At 34.3% G+C, this 17,692-nt stretch overlaps 1 protein-coding gene across 1 annotated transcript; it reads left to right on the top strand.

Moving 5' to 3' along the window:
• Window positions 1–16,447: 16,447 nt before the first annotated feature.
• LOC122272761 (uncharacterized) lies at window positions 16,448–17,452 on the top strand. Its single transcript, XM_043056748.1, has one exon. It carries the CDS (start codon window positions 16,448–16,450, stop codon window positions 17,450–17,452), a length of 1,005 nt encoding a protein of 334 aa, XP_042912682.1.
• The last annotated feature ends 240 nt before the right edge of the window (window positions 17,453–17,692 follow it).

Here is a 17,692-nt window from a genome sequence, read left to right as displayed (position 1 = left end):
TACAGACGATAAATTTTATGGTTTAAAATAATTAATCATAATAATAACATTATGATCGATTTCATTAAATTTAATTGACGTAATAATTGTACTCAATGAAAAATTAGATTTGAACTACAATTAAAAAAATTCTTAAAGACTTCAAATATTTCTTTCATGCGATTGTTAATAACGACTTCCAACGTTTAGAAAAAAATGTTCTGATAATTGAAATTTTATTTAATTTTATAGTTTATTTAAAATTTCAGAAACACTACATAAATCTATTTCAATTCACTAGACAAGATATGGCGGTAAGTCAAGAAATGGCGAATTATTCGCTAGTCATGAAATGGCGGTAAGTCAAGGTACAGCTCTTTCGCTTCTTTCATTCTTAGAAAATTTTCCCTCTGATAGCTAAGACTTTTCCCTCTCATGACTAAGACTTCCATTTCACTCTTGCGGAGAGGAAAAATCCTTCTTCATACCAGGAAAAATAGTAACCTTTTTATAAGAAAAGCGCCAAGAGAATATAGCTATATCATGCCAAGAGAGTATAAGCCAAGTCAGTTCTAGGGGGGCTTTTTAACGCACCTGAAAGCAATTATCCTTATCTTGACAGCTGAAGTTTGGGCGAGGTCTACAATGAACCCTTTTGAACTTGTTCCAGAAAAATTTATTAAATTAGGTACAAAATATTAATCAACAGAGCAGCGTTGGTTTTCAAGTCATGTTCCGCCCATGCTAACAAAATCAAATTTAAGTCTCTTAAAGATCCTATCAGCTTTGAGAATCGCTGGGGCTTTTACCAAATTCTTTTTCAGTGCACCCTTGGCTGCATCGAGCAAACTAAACACGCTTTAAAGTTCAGACTTGAGGAACATAATAGATGCAAGAACATGAGAGAAAGAACCAGCATATGCAGTATTTCCGTTGTCAAGAATTCAAGAAATCTTTCATTGCTTCACATTGTAGGAATTTCTGACATAAATTCATATTTAACCCTTTCGCGCCGACTGTCACATATACGTGACAGCATAAATTTCTGAATCACCCGTCCCCAAGGGGTTAACAATGCTAAATCTATTTACCCCCAATTTCATCAACTCATCTTGAAGCCCTGGAATCCTGTTTTATTCTTTTGAAGGTTGATTCCGAGGATAACGACATTAGTTCCACCCCAACTCTCCATAAAGAATGCAAATGCATTTTAGCCTGATTTACCTCTCAGCCACAGTGATTTTTATTTTTCTGTTTCTCATTTTTATCTCTCTAGGCGTCTGTAGCACTTCATGTTTTTTTTCTCACTTTTATTTCTCTATTTTAAGTTGGTAACTTTACTTCACATTTATTTTAATTTAGTTTAAATCATGTTTGTTTCCTTACATTCATCTCCGGCAAGTCTTGAAAATGGGAGCCTGTTTTTGAGATGCTCTGAGCCTGTCGACTGTTATTTTTTATTTCTTCATTTCTGAAGTGAACAAAGTCTTCAATCTGGTAATGTCGTAACTGAATTGAAGTTCAGGCAAGCATGTTGATTCCTATTGGTCAATCGGTAAGATTCTGTTGTCATCCTTGCATTGTCATTCATAAAGCCTAATATATAATAGTTTCTTAAAAGTAGGCCAGTTACGTCATTATTAATTGATGCTTACAATTTAATCAGTAGGAATACAGTTCCGTAATATTAATTCGCAAAGCCTTTTTTCACTGTGTCTCATATTAACTTAAAACTAATTTTATATTTTAAAATAAAGAATTATATAAATATAATCAAAAATTGCTGGATTCTTAGTGCTGGAGTTAAAGATAAATATGTGAGTTTTACGCGGTGTTTTATAATCATCAACCTGAATTTGTATACATTTGTAGACTCTTTGGCAAAAAAATAGGTTAAAAAATTAGACACATAGAAGGTTTAAAAAATTTTAACTTTCCCATTTTTTTCAAATGTTTGATAAGTAAATGCGATAAAAAAGTGTTTAATAATAGGAAAACAAAGTTTGCCATCAATTCGTTTAGTACTCTGTTAAATGGTATAGATTATCTTTCACTGTTACTAATCTTTGCATTATGTATGAAAATAATAGACTTTTATTTGCATATATATCTAATCTTATTAAATTGAAATTTAAATCTCTGCAAAATTGAGTTAAGATTGGTTTAATATTAAAATTGACTTAAATTAACTCCAATGATTTCCATTGAACATTTATGCTCGCAATACCATCGCAATTTTTAAAGAAAAAAATAAAAGTACATTTTATTCCTAAAGCAAGGTAGATATTAGGTCGCCGGACAAACACAACTACGGTTACTGAGCAATAATTCTTAAAAGATGTTGGTAAGTTAAAATCTCCTTCTTAAAACCTAAGATTTTGTAATTTGTCAGTTAAAATTAAATTATGAATAAAACGTATGACCTTAGATTTAAAAAATATCGCTAATTAAGGAAATTAAGCAACAGTTAAACTTTATTCTGAATTGTTATTACGCTTTAAAAATATTACATTCTTTCAACTTCATCGTTTTTCTAAAAAGAGTGTGGCATGGAAAACTAAATTATTGATCAGTGGATCAGCCATCTGTTTTTTTTTTAAGAAACACATAAATATATAGACATATTTCGTGCCATAATTCAGTAATTAACATTATCTTCATTTCCTTCCCTCCTTATAAATTCCTCATTACATAAATATTCATTAAAAAATTTTCCTTAAAAAATAAAATTTCTACAAATAGCTTTTTTTTATTAAATCAGTTACTAACTAAAAAATTATTGCAATCGATACCCCCCCCCTTTTTTGTATGAAACAAGAATGTCTTTTTCGGGAGAGGGGGAAGGTCATGTGAATAGCTTGTAAAGCATTCAAATGGTCTTAAAGTAAAATACATAATACAATTTGAGGCATCACAATCAATGAAAAATTCTTAAAAATCTATAAAAATTTTTAATAAAACAAATTTATTTTTCTGCGTATAGCATTTTTTAATATGACTATTAAATTGAAGCAGTTAATAACTAAAGAAGAAGAATTCAGACTTTTTCCCCTTTGCTATTTGCAACAAGAAAAGTTTTTTCCTGGGTGGGGGTCAAGTGACATTCGTGTGAAGAAACATTCCAATGATCTTAAAATAAAATATATAAGCGAGTTTGGGGGCTCACAATCTAAAAGGAAATAGCTCTATTTCATCTTAATAATTCATTTCAACTTATCGAAGGGCAGTTACACATGAATTAAAATCAAATCTTGGAAGTAATCATTTAGTTAAAAGAGCTAGATATGTAAACTGTAAGCTACATTTTTAATTTATTTGTTATTTGAGTATATGTAAGCTGTATTGTGGAGTTTGCATCATTGGTTGCTATGGACAAACTTAGAAATTTAGAAAAGATCTTTGTGTTAATAAAAATGTCATGTTTTTTTTTTTTTTTTTTTTTGTAAAACTTGAGTCAGAACAATTTTATTTCAGTTAAGCCCTGATTATCGACACCTTGAGGATGTATATAGATGAGGATTCCAGTTTAAGCCATTACAGAGTGCGGACGTGTTGTGTCTAGCTCTGAGCGAACAATGCCTATTTATAAAACTGCACGCGGCGGTAAGGTTTTACCCTCCAGCCGTCGTCACGACCCTCTCACCCCACTGCATCTTTAGATACCGCAATTGCGAATCAAGTCTAGTCTTAGCAATCTTAACTTCAATTGGATTAAGCAGTTCTAAAATGAGCCAGCTCCCATCCCTGAAATTGACTTTGAATCAACAGAAGATCCTGCGTCCGTTCCCGAGCCTAGAGTTCAAACCCCAGAGATCATTGCCACCAGCAAGGAACCGATTTCAGAACCTGACGAGGAAGCTTCGGCCTCTGAATCAGTGATCCCAAAAAATAACAGCAAGGAGCCTCCAGCCAGAAAGAGAAGGAAGAAAAAGTGTGCCGCAGCTAAAGAAACCAATGCCACCTCCCCACCCAATAATGCCATCTGCTCTCCTTCCAATGTTCTTCCACAGCCGGGGTTACCCTCACAAGCCCCAATGGAAACCATCGAGGAGAACATCAACAAAGACTCTGAAACTACTGATGAGAAAAGAAACCAGAAAAGTTCTTTAAAGTTCTCATTCGAGGGCTTCCAAAAGATTTTAAACCTTACATAATTTTTCTAGAATTAGGGACCGTCGGTTCAAATATCCCACCCCCCGAAATTCTGGGATTCAAACTTTTTAGTCTTTCTTTGATCCTCTCAGTAAAAAGAAAAACAAAAACTGTCAAATCAAACCTTTTCCCAGTACACCACCTTCGCTAGTGGATCATCTTTACTTGACCTTGTGACTCATCTTTCCTTCGATTAGACTCCTCCCCCGAAATCAATTGTTTTTCAGCATATTAATTTATGCAATTTCCGAATCTACGCAAATTTCATTGACATCGAAAACCTCATGGGAGAAATGGAAGTATGGACATCAAAGTGGAACCTGCGTGTACCCCTTAGTAGACCAGATACGGCACTTTCAGCTATGGAAGAATGTGACAGTGTCTTTTTCCCAAACATTTATTGCTTGTTATCGATATTGGCTATGTTGCCAATCTCCATAGCAGCTGCAGAAAGAATTTTTTCTTTAAACGTGTAAAAACAGCAACAAGAAATGCTACTAAAGAAGAAAGGCTAACAGGACTAACTTTATTAAGCATATTTCGGGATATTCCGGTTTGTCCTAAAAAAGTAATCGAAAAATTTTCTTCAAATCCCCGTCGCATGTTTTTGTAAACTTTGCTTACAAATTGATTATAATTATTTTGTAATATTAATCAAAAAATAATTATTATGTAATATTTTTTAATTACTAGTTTTTTGCAAACAACAGAATAAACAATATTTGTTACAATGTTTTCCCCCTACTTTGCATGTCTGAAACTGTCCTTGCTTCTTACCATCCCCCCCGAAAAAATACCCTGGCTGCGGCCTTGATTAGGGAAGTTAAACCTAGAAGTGCACAAGATCGTCCATTTCCAGAAGATGGTGGGTAGGGCCCATAGACTCCTCCCACTTTTCTTAGTCATCTTGCCCAAGCTGAACAATCATGCAAAGATCTACCACACGGAAAGGATAAGACAATTCCCGGTCAGCATGGAGTGTTTTCACGGGGGCCGGCGGCAGCTACAGTGTTTTCGCTGCCAAACGTAAGGACATCCACAGAGTCCATTAGGCATTTATCCATTAGGCACTGTAGGCAACTGCCTAGGGGCCCCACCACGTTCAGGGGCCCTGTGCTACAGAGAAAAAAATTGACAATGTTTCTTAAACAGTAAAAATTTAATTCGAAATTTCAATGACGATTGTCTTGCTCTGTACATTACATCGACGCTATTTTAGTACATTTCTGAACGCATTCCAAATTAGATATTTATATTATGGTAGTTAGTTCATATATAACGCAGTAATATAATCGCAAGCAATTTTATCGCGGTAATTTTAACGCCGACTAATCAGATGACTATACAGCAAGAGCAGCTTTTTTAACACAACACGCTTGAAAAACGAAACTTTTCCAAATTGAAATTAATTAAAAACTGTCTTCGTACAACTATGTCTCAAAACCGTTTAAATTCATTGGCCATAATGGCAATTGAAAATGATGTATTGGAAAAGGTTAACTTTCATGATGTCTTGAACGATTTTGTAACAAAAAAAGTTAGAAGAGTTAATATTTAAGCTCATTGTATGATTTTTTTTAAATGCATATATTAATTACTTATATTCTTTTCGTTTGATTCAATATTTTTATTGAATAATGGGATAATATACGTATGTAGTAAAAAACAGCTTAATTATGAATAAAGTGTTGTGTTAGCGAAAAAATATATTAGGAAGTTAGAAGACGACAGGGGGGGGGCGAGACGAGCATTGCCTAGGGGCCGCGACATGCATAAGCCGGCCCTGCCTGCACTGATAAACCACGATGCATGAAATGTGCCGAAGGGCACTTTTCCTATCAGTGTAGGAAAAGCAAGAACGCAACTGCAATAAAACCCACACATCCAACTTCTCTGGGTGCGAGGCCAGCCCCAGTAGAAAGAGCCATCGAGGGAAGAAGATCACACCAGAGTCATCTGTTCATAGACTTGTCTCCCTAATTAAAGAATTACAAGATCTCATGAAGAAGTGCTTCGCCTCCTTCAGTCCATCATCAAATAAGTGCGCTTGCGTACTCATCTCATCTCCCTTTCCACCCTTATTGTTTCATCATCTTCGATGGAAGTGTAGATAGTCCTACGGGCTCGGAACACAGGAAAAATAGATATCAGTATATCAGGATGCATAGATGACTCGCCCGTCTCGAAGAGGTGAGCAGTCAACATTACATAAAGGAAGATGAAGTGATGAAATATGATTGAGGAAAAAGATATTATTTAAAGACATGGTATTTTTGCATCAAGTTATTGACATTTATATTTTAAGGTGGGAAATAAAGAAAGTTCTATTTCGTCTCTCCCCCCNTAAATAAAGTTTTCTATCTTATTTTCCCCCCCTAATTTGGCAAGTTATTGCTTTTGTGTAATGAAAGAGATCAAAGGAAAATAAAAGAAATGATTTAAAAAGAAAAACAGAGAAAGTCAGAAATCTGAAAAATAGAACACATCAACAATAATTTACGTATGAAAATTGTGAGAAATGTGTGCAAATTTTTACGTTTTTCTCTAGTTATTAAGTTAATTATAATTTGCCTTGCATGCAAGAATGTGTGTAGTGGTTAAGAAGCTATCCTTGAATTCGGGAGTGTTTGGGTTCGAATCCTGAAGTGTTTCATGTCTATAGTGTCTTTTTTTTTATAAATTTATATCTATTAACATTTTACGTTGCAATACTGCTATAAATGCCACAAATTTTAAAATCATTATAAAAAAAATAGTGCAGAGAATAAAATAATCAATAAAAAAAAATTTATTTGAAGTTTTAGTATAACTAAATTAAAAGTTTTTTTTTTTTTTAATTTAGTTTCTAAAAGTAAGAAAATTCACCTTTTGAAGCATTACGAAATTTCTTTTGAGAGCAATACAACTTTTTTTTTCTTTTTTAGTTTCCGTACTCTCCTATTTTGCGGATAGAAAGTTTAAGATTGAAATACAATGTATAGCAGCGTGAAAAGTCTGAAATATGAATTCAGTGAAATTTTCGGAGCCTGCAGAATGTAATAATCCGTTTTGAACTTTAGGGCAATCGTCTATAATACTCTAGAGTGTATCTTCTTGATAACTCATAGATTCTTACTCAAACATCTATCCATAACTAACAAAAATATTGATTAATCGTAAATTACTGAAATAAACAGGAATTATAATCGTTTAAAGGAGTTAAACTTTTCATACCCATTAGAAACCGTAAAATATCTACCACTACAAGAATATAAATCTACTTCACTACTATATAAAACTTGTTATCTATTAAAGGATAAGCAAATTGATGTTATAAATTTATTTTGCAAAAATCTAATTATATCGATTATTCATTAATAAATTTTCATCGATACGCTTATACCAAATTTAGTAAATTATAACGATGAATCGATTTGATTAATAGAAAATATGATTAATTTTATGTCGAAATTATCACACACAGTCATAGCTATTTGTAATTGTAACTTTTCAATTACAGTATCTGGACAGAGAAGAGAGAAGTAACTAATTTCAAAATAACCATACCTTCCGCGCACCAATTGCACAGAAAGTTTTAGTAATAATGGGGATGGTAGATTAAAATATTGTGTTTTTTGATATTTAAAAAAATTAGAAAACTATCCTATTTTTGAGACTACTGTCCATTAGGTTTTATCTATAACAATGCAAGGAAGATACAATAGCCTAAAGTGATGGTATGAAACTCGCTTTTTTTATTCCAGAACTCTATTAAAGTTATATTACTACTTATAAACTAGTCATATTACTATATTATAACTCTATACAGTTATATAAAGAACAAGGAAGTTTCATTCTTCCTTGTAAGCTCATAAATTAGGAAGAATTTTCAAAATATTCTGCATTTTTAAAATTCTTTAGCAATTTTAGCATTGTTTACATTACGATATTTTAAAAAATTAAATTTTATTCACGTTTTTCGTGGTTTAATTGAAGATGTTATGACCATACCCAAGATGTTCGTACTGCAGAGGAAAGAATTAAAGAGAAAGTAGGCGTTACTGTCTAAAGTAAAGTTCACCATTTTTTGGACGATTAACTTTTCAGAAAATGACAAAAAGTGCATTTTACGAAACGCATCTAGAAAGTAAGTTCCCCGAATTTTTTTTAAAAAAAGAACTCACACTTTCGGGAACATATTTATTGTCAACAAGTACAGCAATGTTTTTAGCTATTTTTCAACGTATCCACCACCAGAATTGTGACACTTGTCGAATCGTGGGATCAACTTTCGTATCCCTCTGTCGTAGAACTCTGCCGCCTGCGAATGGAACCAGCGTGTGATAAACGTCTACCGTAACTGTGAAACACTGCGGAAGTTGCGATGTGCCATTCAAAACAAGAGTCGTGGAATGCTTACACCAGGTGTTGCGCTCCTCCATGACAATGCTTGTCCACATGCGGCCACGTACGGTGCACGACGCACAGCAGCTGTTTTGACGGAATTTGGATGGGAGTTGTTTGATCATCCATCCTACAGGCCTGATATTGCTTCCAGCAGTTTTCATGTTCTCTTGCACCTCAAGAAATTCCTGTCCTCCAGTGAGCGTTTTGACAACGACGAGGAGCTGAAAATGTTTGTCACACGTTGGTTCCATTCACAGGCGGCAGAGTTCTACGACAGAGGGATACAAAAGTTGATTCAACTCCACGACAAGTGTCTTAATTCGGGTGGTGGCCATGTTGAAAAATAGTTGAAACATTGCTGTACTTGTTGCCAATAAACATGTTCCTGAAAGTGTGAGTTCCTCTTTTTTTTATATATAAATTAGGGAAATGTACTTTCTGGATGCGCTCGTATATATGCATACATGAATATTCCTCTTTACTCTCAATTCTCATACTCATACTCATATGTGTTGGTTATCTTAGCATCAGCCCCGCTAGGGGCTCCAACTAATTCATCTGAGTGGAAATAAATAATAAATCGCCGAAGCGCAACTGAGAGGTTTTACTCTCAATTAGAGCATAAGGACGCTACTATTGCTTTCCATCTTCCTCCATTTGTGGTAGATTTCTTCCATGTTTTTCAGATGGCATTTAATTCATGTGTAACTGTCTTCCGCCAAGTTGAAAAAATATTAATATCATGAAGAATTGAAGAATTATTTGTCTATAGTTTGTGAAAGCATCGAATTCAAATATATATTTTAAGACCACCACTTAAATGGTATTAAAGTTATTTGCTACTTCCCCTGAGAAAACGTTTAATGTTGCAATAACCAGAAAAAAAAATTTTTTACTTCTCTTAAGATAATAAAAAGTGCTTAACAAAGAAATTGAAATTTATTTATTGAAACTTTTTTTTTTTAAAGAAAAAGGATATTTGTTATCTGCATGATTAGGGAATTATAAGATAATATTATTTCTTGAATTGCGTCCTTTCTTTTCAACTTTTTTTATTTTTGCTTTAAATATTGACTATTCATCCTTTGTTGTATTAATTTAGATATTTGATTGGAGGAAAAACACAACTACAGTTTCTGAACAATTTTGAGATTTGCAGTTATTGCGCATTAATACTTAAAAAGTTAGGAAATTAAATTTTTCATCTTAAAACCTGAAATTTTGTATATTGTAATTTAAAATTAAATTATGAAAAAAAAGTATGGCCGCACATTTAAAAATATTGTTAATAAATCAAATTAAACTTCGATTTAACTCTATTCTAAATTATAAATAGTTTCCAAAAATTTTGCATTATTTCAGCGGCATCTTTTCGGTAAAAAAAAGTGTGGTATGGAAAACTAAATTATTGATGAGTAAAACAGCCATATGTTTCTTTTAAGAACCACATAATTATAAGATCATATTTCATGTCCCTTTTAAATGCAAAGAAATACACGAAATTGCAAGGGAAAGACATAATTCAATAATTAACAATATCTTGACTGCCTTCTCTTCTTATAAATCCCACATTACATAAATATTTATTAAAAATTTTTAAATAAAACAAATTTTATTTTCAACGAATAGATTTTTTTATTATATCAGTTACTGACTAAAAATAATTGCAATCTTTTGGCCCCTCTGTTGTATACAACAAGAATATTTTTTTCTGCGGGGGAGGGAGGGGTAGTGTGAATAGCTTGAGAAGCATTCAAATGGTCTTAAAGTGAAATACATAATAGAATTCGAGGCATCACAATCAATAAAAAATTCTAAATTCTAAAAAATATATAAAAATTTTCAATAAAACAAATTTTATTTTTCTATGTATAGCTTTTTTTATTATTTTTAAATTTGAGCAGTTTGTAATTAAAGAAGAGGAATTCAGTCTTTTTCCCCCCTGTTATATGCAACAAGAAAAGTTTTTCCCTTTTGGGGGGTCATGTGACATTTGTGTGAAGAAACCATAGAAGAAGCATTCCAGTGGTCTTAAAATAAAATATAAAATCGAATTTAGGGAAACACAATCCAAAAGGAAATTGTTCTATTTCATCATAAAATTTTATTTCTACTTATCGAAGGGCAGTTACACAAGTTACAATTAAAATCAATCTACAGGACATGGAAGGAGTCATTCAGTTAACCGGTTAACGCCCAGCATCATATATTTAGGACAGTTCCTTTTTTCAAAGACATTCATTGTGGTGGGAAACTTTTTTCAGTATTTTCATTTATCTGGGTGAATTAAAGGATTTTCAGATACCACAATGATTTAGTTATTTCTGATTAGATCTAGAATTCTAAAGAACAAGTACTTTTTGATCTATCAAAGACTTTTGAATGCCTTTACGGTAGAAAAACCAATTAATTTCTATAATATATTACACCACCTTTTCCATAAAATCACTTTTTGTATCATTTCAATTTATAAATTCAGGACAAAACGGGTTAAAAGAACTTGATTTTATTTATTTATTGTTACAATATATGTAAGTTGAAAGTTAAATTTTAATTTATTTGTTATCTGTGTATATATAAGCTGTATTGTAGAGTTTATATCATTGGTTGTTAAGGTGATATGCGAGAACAAATTTTTGTGCCAAAAGTTAATTTTTTGTTTTTAAGAATGGAGTTAGAATAATTTAATTTTAGTTTGATAGTAGTTTTTAATAGAAAACGACAGAATAATGCTCTTTCTGGTAGAGTCTCTTAACCTTTTCTGGAAGAGTGAATTATAAATGCATTCTTACGGAATCAGAATCAGGAGAGTAAAAAATATAAAGCGGTAGCTTAAGTTTGGGCATAGCTAATTTGACAGATTTATTTTTGCTTTCACTTCAAATCTAACACAACTGCTAAAAGTGTAACTATGCAATTTTTAATTCGAACTAAGTAGAGGTGAATTAAATAAAGCAAACTATTATTACCAATCCCACAAATAAACTACTATACAAATAGTTCGGTTGTCAGTTTTATCTTTTTTACCCTGATTATTGACACCTTGAAAATGCATATATGACTCGCCCGTCTGGAAGAGGTAAACTGTCAACTTTACATCGAGGAAGATGAAGTGTAACAATAGATGATCTATGCTTTAATATTATAATTATTTTAGAAAAGAGGAATATTTATACGAGTATATTTAAAAGGAGGAAGAGGAATATTTCTTTGTGCTTATCATAGAATAGTCAACATGCAAATGGAGTCGCCATGGTGTAAATCGTCAACAAAGTTAACTTACACTAGACAGTAACGCCTACTTTAATCTTCCATGCTTCAATCTGCAGTGCGGAGCAGCATTTGGAAATTACAATCTTTCTGAGTAAAAAACTGGTAGCTGTACTACTTTCATAGGCCGGGGTAATTATAGTTTGGTTAACGCCCAACGTCATATATTTTGGATAGTTCCTTTGTTCGAAAATATTCATTGTGATGGGAAACTTTTTTCAGAATTTTCATTTATCTGGGTGAATTAAAAGATTCTCAGATACCACAATGATTTAGTTATCTCTGACCAGATCTAGAATTAAAATGAGCAAGTACTTTTTGATCCGTCAAAGCCTTTTTGAATGCCCTAACAGTAGAAAAACCAATTAATTTCGATAATATATTATACCACCTTTTCCATAAAACCACCTCTTGTATCATTTCAATATATAAAGTCGGGACAAAACGGGTTAATTTAATTCTCCACAACGCAGTTCAAATTGAAATTTATTTAGTTACACTCTAAGCAATCATGGATTGGATATCTTAGATTAAAAGTGAAACTAAAAAATAAGTCAGTCGATTTAGTCATGCACAAACTTAAACTACCGCTCATTAGTTTTCTTCATCTTGATTCTAATTCCGTACGAATACATTTATGACTCGTCCGTCCCAAAGAGGCAGTGATGCTCAAGCGATTTTAGTAATCGGTTCTACTGGTATCGTAGTAATAGGTAATAAGTGCCTAATATGCACTTTTATAAATTTATTTCAATTATTTATATGAATTTTTCATGCATTGTAGTAGTCAACACAATTGTAAATCAATTTTGTCATATTAAGATACTAAAAAAATATCAAAGAAAGTCAGGATTTCTTTTCCACTTTAAATATGCAAGCGATTCCTTTTAGAGATTCAGATGCCACGCTACTGTGCAATTCGCATCGTAACTTTGCTTTTTCCACATTTATCATATCAGTATATAACTCCCTTAATGGATTCCCGCTATATTTTAGGTCTTTTCGCTATTAGTATAGTCCCGCAGTGGATTGATCGGCAAGACACGGTTCCCAGCAGTTCGCCTAAGTCAAGCATCACTGGCTACGGTCAGTGTGCGGGTGGGTGACCACATGGATCTGTCTGCGTAGGGACCAAGGGTGTGCGGTATTGGTCCTCGTTAAACTGTGCTACCGTAAAGAGCTCGACTTCACGCGCAGGTCATCGGGCTACCGAAGCGGGGGTGCCATCCCCTCCGCAGAGGATCAAAATTGTGATGGCATGTTTTCGGATCATCCTTCGGGATGTTTCCCAGATCGTCGCCAACAGCCCATTGTGCAGCTCTAGTGCGACGTAAATTAACAACAACAACACTATTAGTATAAACTGATTTGTGACTTCCGCCTCTGAGTTTTCGCTCGCCCATCTTTCCATTGTCAACACTACAGGTGCCCACGGGCTCAAGTTCATATGAAAGAGTCAATTGTCTGCTTCGCGGACAGGCACTCTGTAAGAAACACCAGTTCAAGCTCAAATTTACTGTGCAATTACAGATTCTGAGGTGAAATGTTTTACGTCCCTTACCTCGTGAAAGAAGTAGTGCCATTTTAAATGATTTAAGTAGGTTTCGAGTTCCATCGATTCTCTTAACACTAAACATACCAACACTTAATGTTTACCTATTACTACCATAGCCGGTCAAATGACAGGACTTGGTTTCTTGATTGAATGTATGAAATATGGATGTTAGGAAGGAAATAAACTAAAAAACTTTATTATAATTAAATAAAATTGTATATTGGCAATTCTTATGTATTACAAACACTATGAATTTTTAATTCATTTCTCAACGCATTTTTTACATATATAAAGTGTTTCCATTGTACATTTTCAGCGAACATATTTCTTCTAATTATTATTATTTCTATAATTCTTATAATTATAAGAACATATAAGAATTATAATTCTCATGATTAATATTATTTCTTCAAAGAACTTGTCTGTTTTGATTGTTTCGAAATATTTTTTTTTTGGTAAAAACTAAGAGTTATTCAGAAATGAAGTAAAGCTATCAAAATAAAATATAAGCTACTTACCCAAACTATTAGTTTTTGTCATTTTTTCTTACACAGAAGTGTCAATCTAAAATTTTGATATTTTCTTGAAATTATTCTCAGCTATTATGCTTGAACAACTTTACGCAACAGTCTTTGCAGAAATTATGTGCAGCTTACCGACTACAACATACCTGCCAACGTTTAATACCTCCCATTATCATTTTTCCCAGTGGTATTAAAATGGAATTAAAACTTCAATTTTAAGCAAACAAATACGTTGTATTTGAGACAACTTAAGTTGACAATCACTATGACTTGACTTGATAGGAGTTGAAACAAAGTACCTGCCCGCGGAGCGGGCATCTCACTTCTTCATCTAGTTGAAATGATAATAGTTGTGACTTGTGGCAATGAAGCCTCTGTAAGAAACTTACAGTCATATCTGTATTGACAATCACTATAGTAACGCATATTAATTTATGTGTTTAATTTTTGTAAGAATAGTGGCGATCAAGATTATCTAAAAATTAAGTTTATAAAAGAAAAAATAGTATATACTTACTACCATTTTAAATATGAAAATAAAATCTTCCGGAAAATCCGGAAGATTTGGCAGGTATGGTACAATACAGGGCTGAAAGACCATATGTATCGAGACGGAAAAGAGTAAAAACTGGTAACAAATAAATTTCATTTTTTAGTTTTTTTCGCAGAATAATAAAATTCCATAACTACCAATTGTTTTTAACGGATGCAAATTTTATATTGAATTGCTTCTTCGCCGTGATAAATTTCCTTACAGTAAATTGTTTATTGTTGAGAAGAGATTAACTCCTCCCGAATATTATCTAATATTGAAATAGTTCTTCTACCAGTATTTTCTCTTTTCCGTCCCGCTTTCAGGCCTGCTACAATACTATAAGCAATATGTATCGAAAAGCTTATAAAACAAAAAATGCTCCGAGGGTCTAATGACCCGACGTGGTAGACAACGGTATACGTCTCAACATAAACAAAACAAAATTTAAAAATAGTATAAGAACTGTAGATTAATTAGTAATAAAAAAACATAAATTCAAATTTGCAGAAGTAATAAGAAGATGCGTGCATTTTCAATGCAAAAGCTCAAAATGTATCATTTGACCCGTTAGTGTTAATTGCATATTCCGATACCTTTTCTTATACAGAATGCTTAGTCGACACCATTTTGTCTGGAAATTAACACGTTAAGAGCCACGTTACTTTTACATGACTTCATCTGGCCACGGTAAATAACTACAAACTAAATTTGCAAATATTAGACGGATTTTGCTATTTTTTTAGATAGTTTATCATGACGTATCTCGACGACGATCTGAATTTGTTAAGGTGCCAGCCCGCGTTAGCGGACACTTGACCTCTTAATCTGATATTATGCCCTAGGACGACTGGTACTATTGGCATAGGGAAGAAGACGTATCTCACAAAAGTGCAGTGATGCCAACTTGCTCCGGACAGCAAATATATATTTTAAAGTGGTAGTTTATCAATTGTGATTCTTGGTTTAATAAATTCAATTTAGTAGATTTTTATCCACCACTGTTTCTAAATAATTCGTAGGCTTATATAATTCCATACCTGCCAACTTTTACACATTAGGCGTAAAATTTTATTTTTATATTTAAAGTGGTAGTAAATATATACTATTTTTTTCTTTTATAAAGTTATTTTTCAAATGATTTAGATCACCACTATTCTTTAAAAAATTAAGCATATACCTTAATATGTGTTACTAAAGCAAAAAAAAAAAGTTAAAGCCAACACACCGTGCAAGCGGCAGTAGTAACTTGTTTAGCCTCGACGTACGTGAACGTGATAATTGCATTGATCTTTCGTTAGTAGCATTTAGGCCTGTCCGACATGTTAATGGCGGTCATTTGCGTTTGAAACCGATTGGTCGAAGCATGATTCGCAAGTAGGAGTCTGGCTTTACTAACATCTATTGTCCTTCGGGTCCTCGCCCAGTTTAGTTACTAGCGGAGACTGGAGATGTTAATTATGAATTCGAGATAAGTAATCTTAAAAACAGCGAGATGTTTTCCTCAAGCAAAGCACAGTAGACTTCATTTTTGTTGATTACTCTCAACTCTTTTTCAAGTCACCACGTCTTTTCCGCACCATGGCAATGTGCCATTTTTCTCCCCACTTCAACTTTAGCATTATGCTTTTCACCTTAGGGATTCACCTCAACGATCCTTACTTCATGATGAAGGGGTAAAGGGCCATCTTGGCCTCAGGGACCCCGACCAACCAACAAGACCAGACCAGTTAAAGCCACCATTCGCTCACTGACTGTGTCCGAGTTAGGTTGTATTATAACCGAGCTGCTGCTACCATGTCAACGTACCGATCCGGCCGCGGAGGATAGGTCTTCCGACCCGCACGCGAATGTATTCGCTACGACGAATTTGATCATGCCTTGCTTAAGGAAGAGGAACGAAAGCGCATCATGCCTATCTATAAGGAGAGGAACTATCTATCTGATGAAAATATTGAGATTCAACGTAGATATGCAGAAAGCTGCATGGACGTTCTTGGAAATCCCCTCTACAGAAACAGCTTCCCCGATTAAAGGAAACTCGTGAACATGTATAAAGATATCTACATGTATGAATTACTTGTGGAACTGAAGGAATCCGAACACCAGATCTCTTCCTCAGGTGAAGCCAAAACACCAACAGAGACTACTATGGAATTAGAAACTCCTAAACCTGAGACCATGGAGACTACTCCGGAGATAACAGTTGACCCTGTCCCAGTTGAGACAAGCAACGAAACAGATACAGACACCAAAGAGCAGAAAGAGTCAGAACCTGAACTAAAGGAGCCACCGACCAAGAAACGCAAAAAGAGAAAGAAAAAGACTCCCACCAACGAACCAGGAAAAGAAAATGACTCCACCACTACTGCCATACAGCAAGAAGCCCCAACTCCGGCCTCGGCTACAGATCGGACTTCTCCTGAAACAGATGGACAATCAGAAAATCTACATCCTTGTAGAAAATTGAAAATACTCATCAGAGGACTTAAAACCGACGTTGAGATTCCAGAGATTGAAAAAAGCCTAACAGACTTTGGACTACGTCCAATGAAAATCGAGCAAATGCGGAAGAGGCGGGGCCAGGAACTTAAGCTCATCCCCCTCTACTTAGTGATCCTGACCGACGTCCCAGAACACCGGGAAATCCTGAAAGTCGACCGGCTTTTGGATACACCTGTCCGAGTAGAAAGATTTCGTGGCGGCCGCTACGAAATACAATGCTTCAGATGTCAGGGCTTTGGCCACACCCAGAGAAACTGTACAGCAACGTCGGCCTGCACGAAATGCGCTGGTGCGCATTTCTCCTACCTCTGCACAAAGCCCCGAGACAAGCCTCCGACCTGCATCAACTGCCAAGGCGTACACCTGGCCTGTTTTTCAGGTTGCGGTGCCAGACCGAGGAAGAAGACCGCACAGAAAAAAAGGCAACACCGGAGTGCTGCCAGTTCAGCCACCAGATTCCTTCACATCGTAAGAGAGCTGCAGGAACTCCTGAAAGACGCGGAGTTAGTCACACTACTCCAATCTCTTCTCCCAGCTGCAAAGACATAGAAGTGGAGAGCCCACGAATGACGACCACAGAAATTCTTCTGTGGAATTTACCTTTTCTACAGTCATTATTTACAGTTGCCCTAGAGCATAATTTAGCCAGATGAAGAAGTGAGATGCCCGCTTCGCGGGCATTTACTTTGTTCAACATCATATTTGTTGGAGTGGTTTGTTACTCCTCTGAATACATTAAGTTAACAGAATTAAGTTTCGATCGTGTGGTGGCAACAGACATTTTCTTTT

This window comes from Parasteatoda tepidariorum, chromosome 9, assembly GCF_043381705.1.
Source record: "Parasteatoda tepidariorum isolate YZ-2023 chromosome 9, CAS_Ptep_4.0, whole genome shotgun sequence".
Classification (NCBI taxonomy): Eukaryota; Metazoa; Arthropoda; class Arachnida; order Araneae; family Theridiidae; genus Parasteatoda; species Parasteatoda tepidariorum.
The sequence above is the reverse complement of the archived record's forward strand: the minus strand, read 5'-3'. Positions and strand labels throughout refer to the sequence as shown.

Bases quoted from the DNA above. Each gene is read 5' to 3' on its own strand.
- LOC122272761 (XM_043056748.1), top strand. From the start codon at position 16,448: ATGTATAAAGATATCTACATGTATGAATTACTTGTGGAACTGAAGGAA.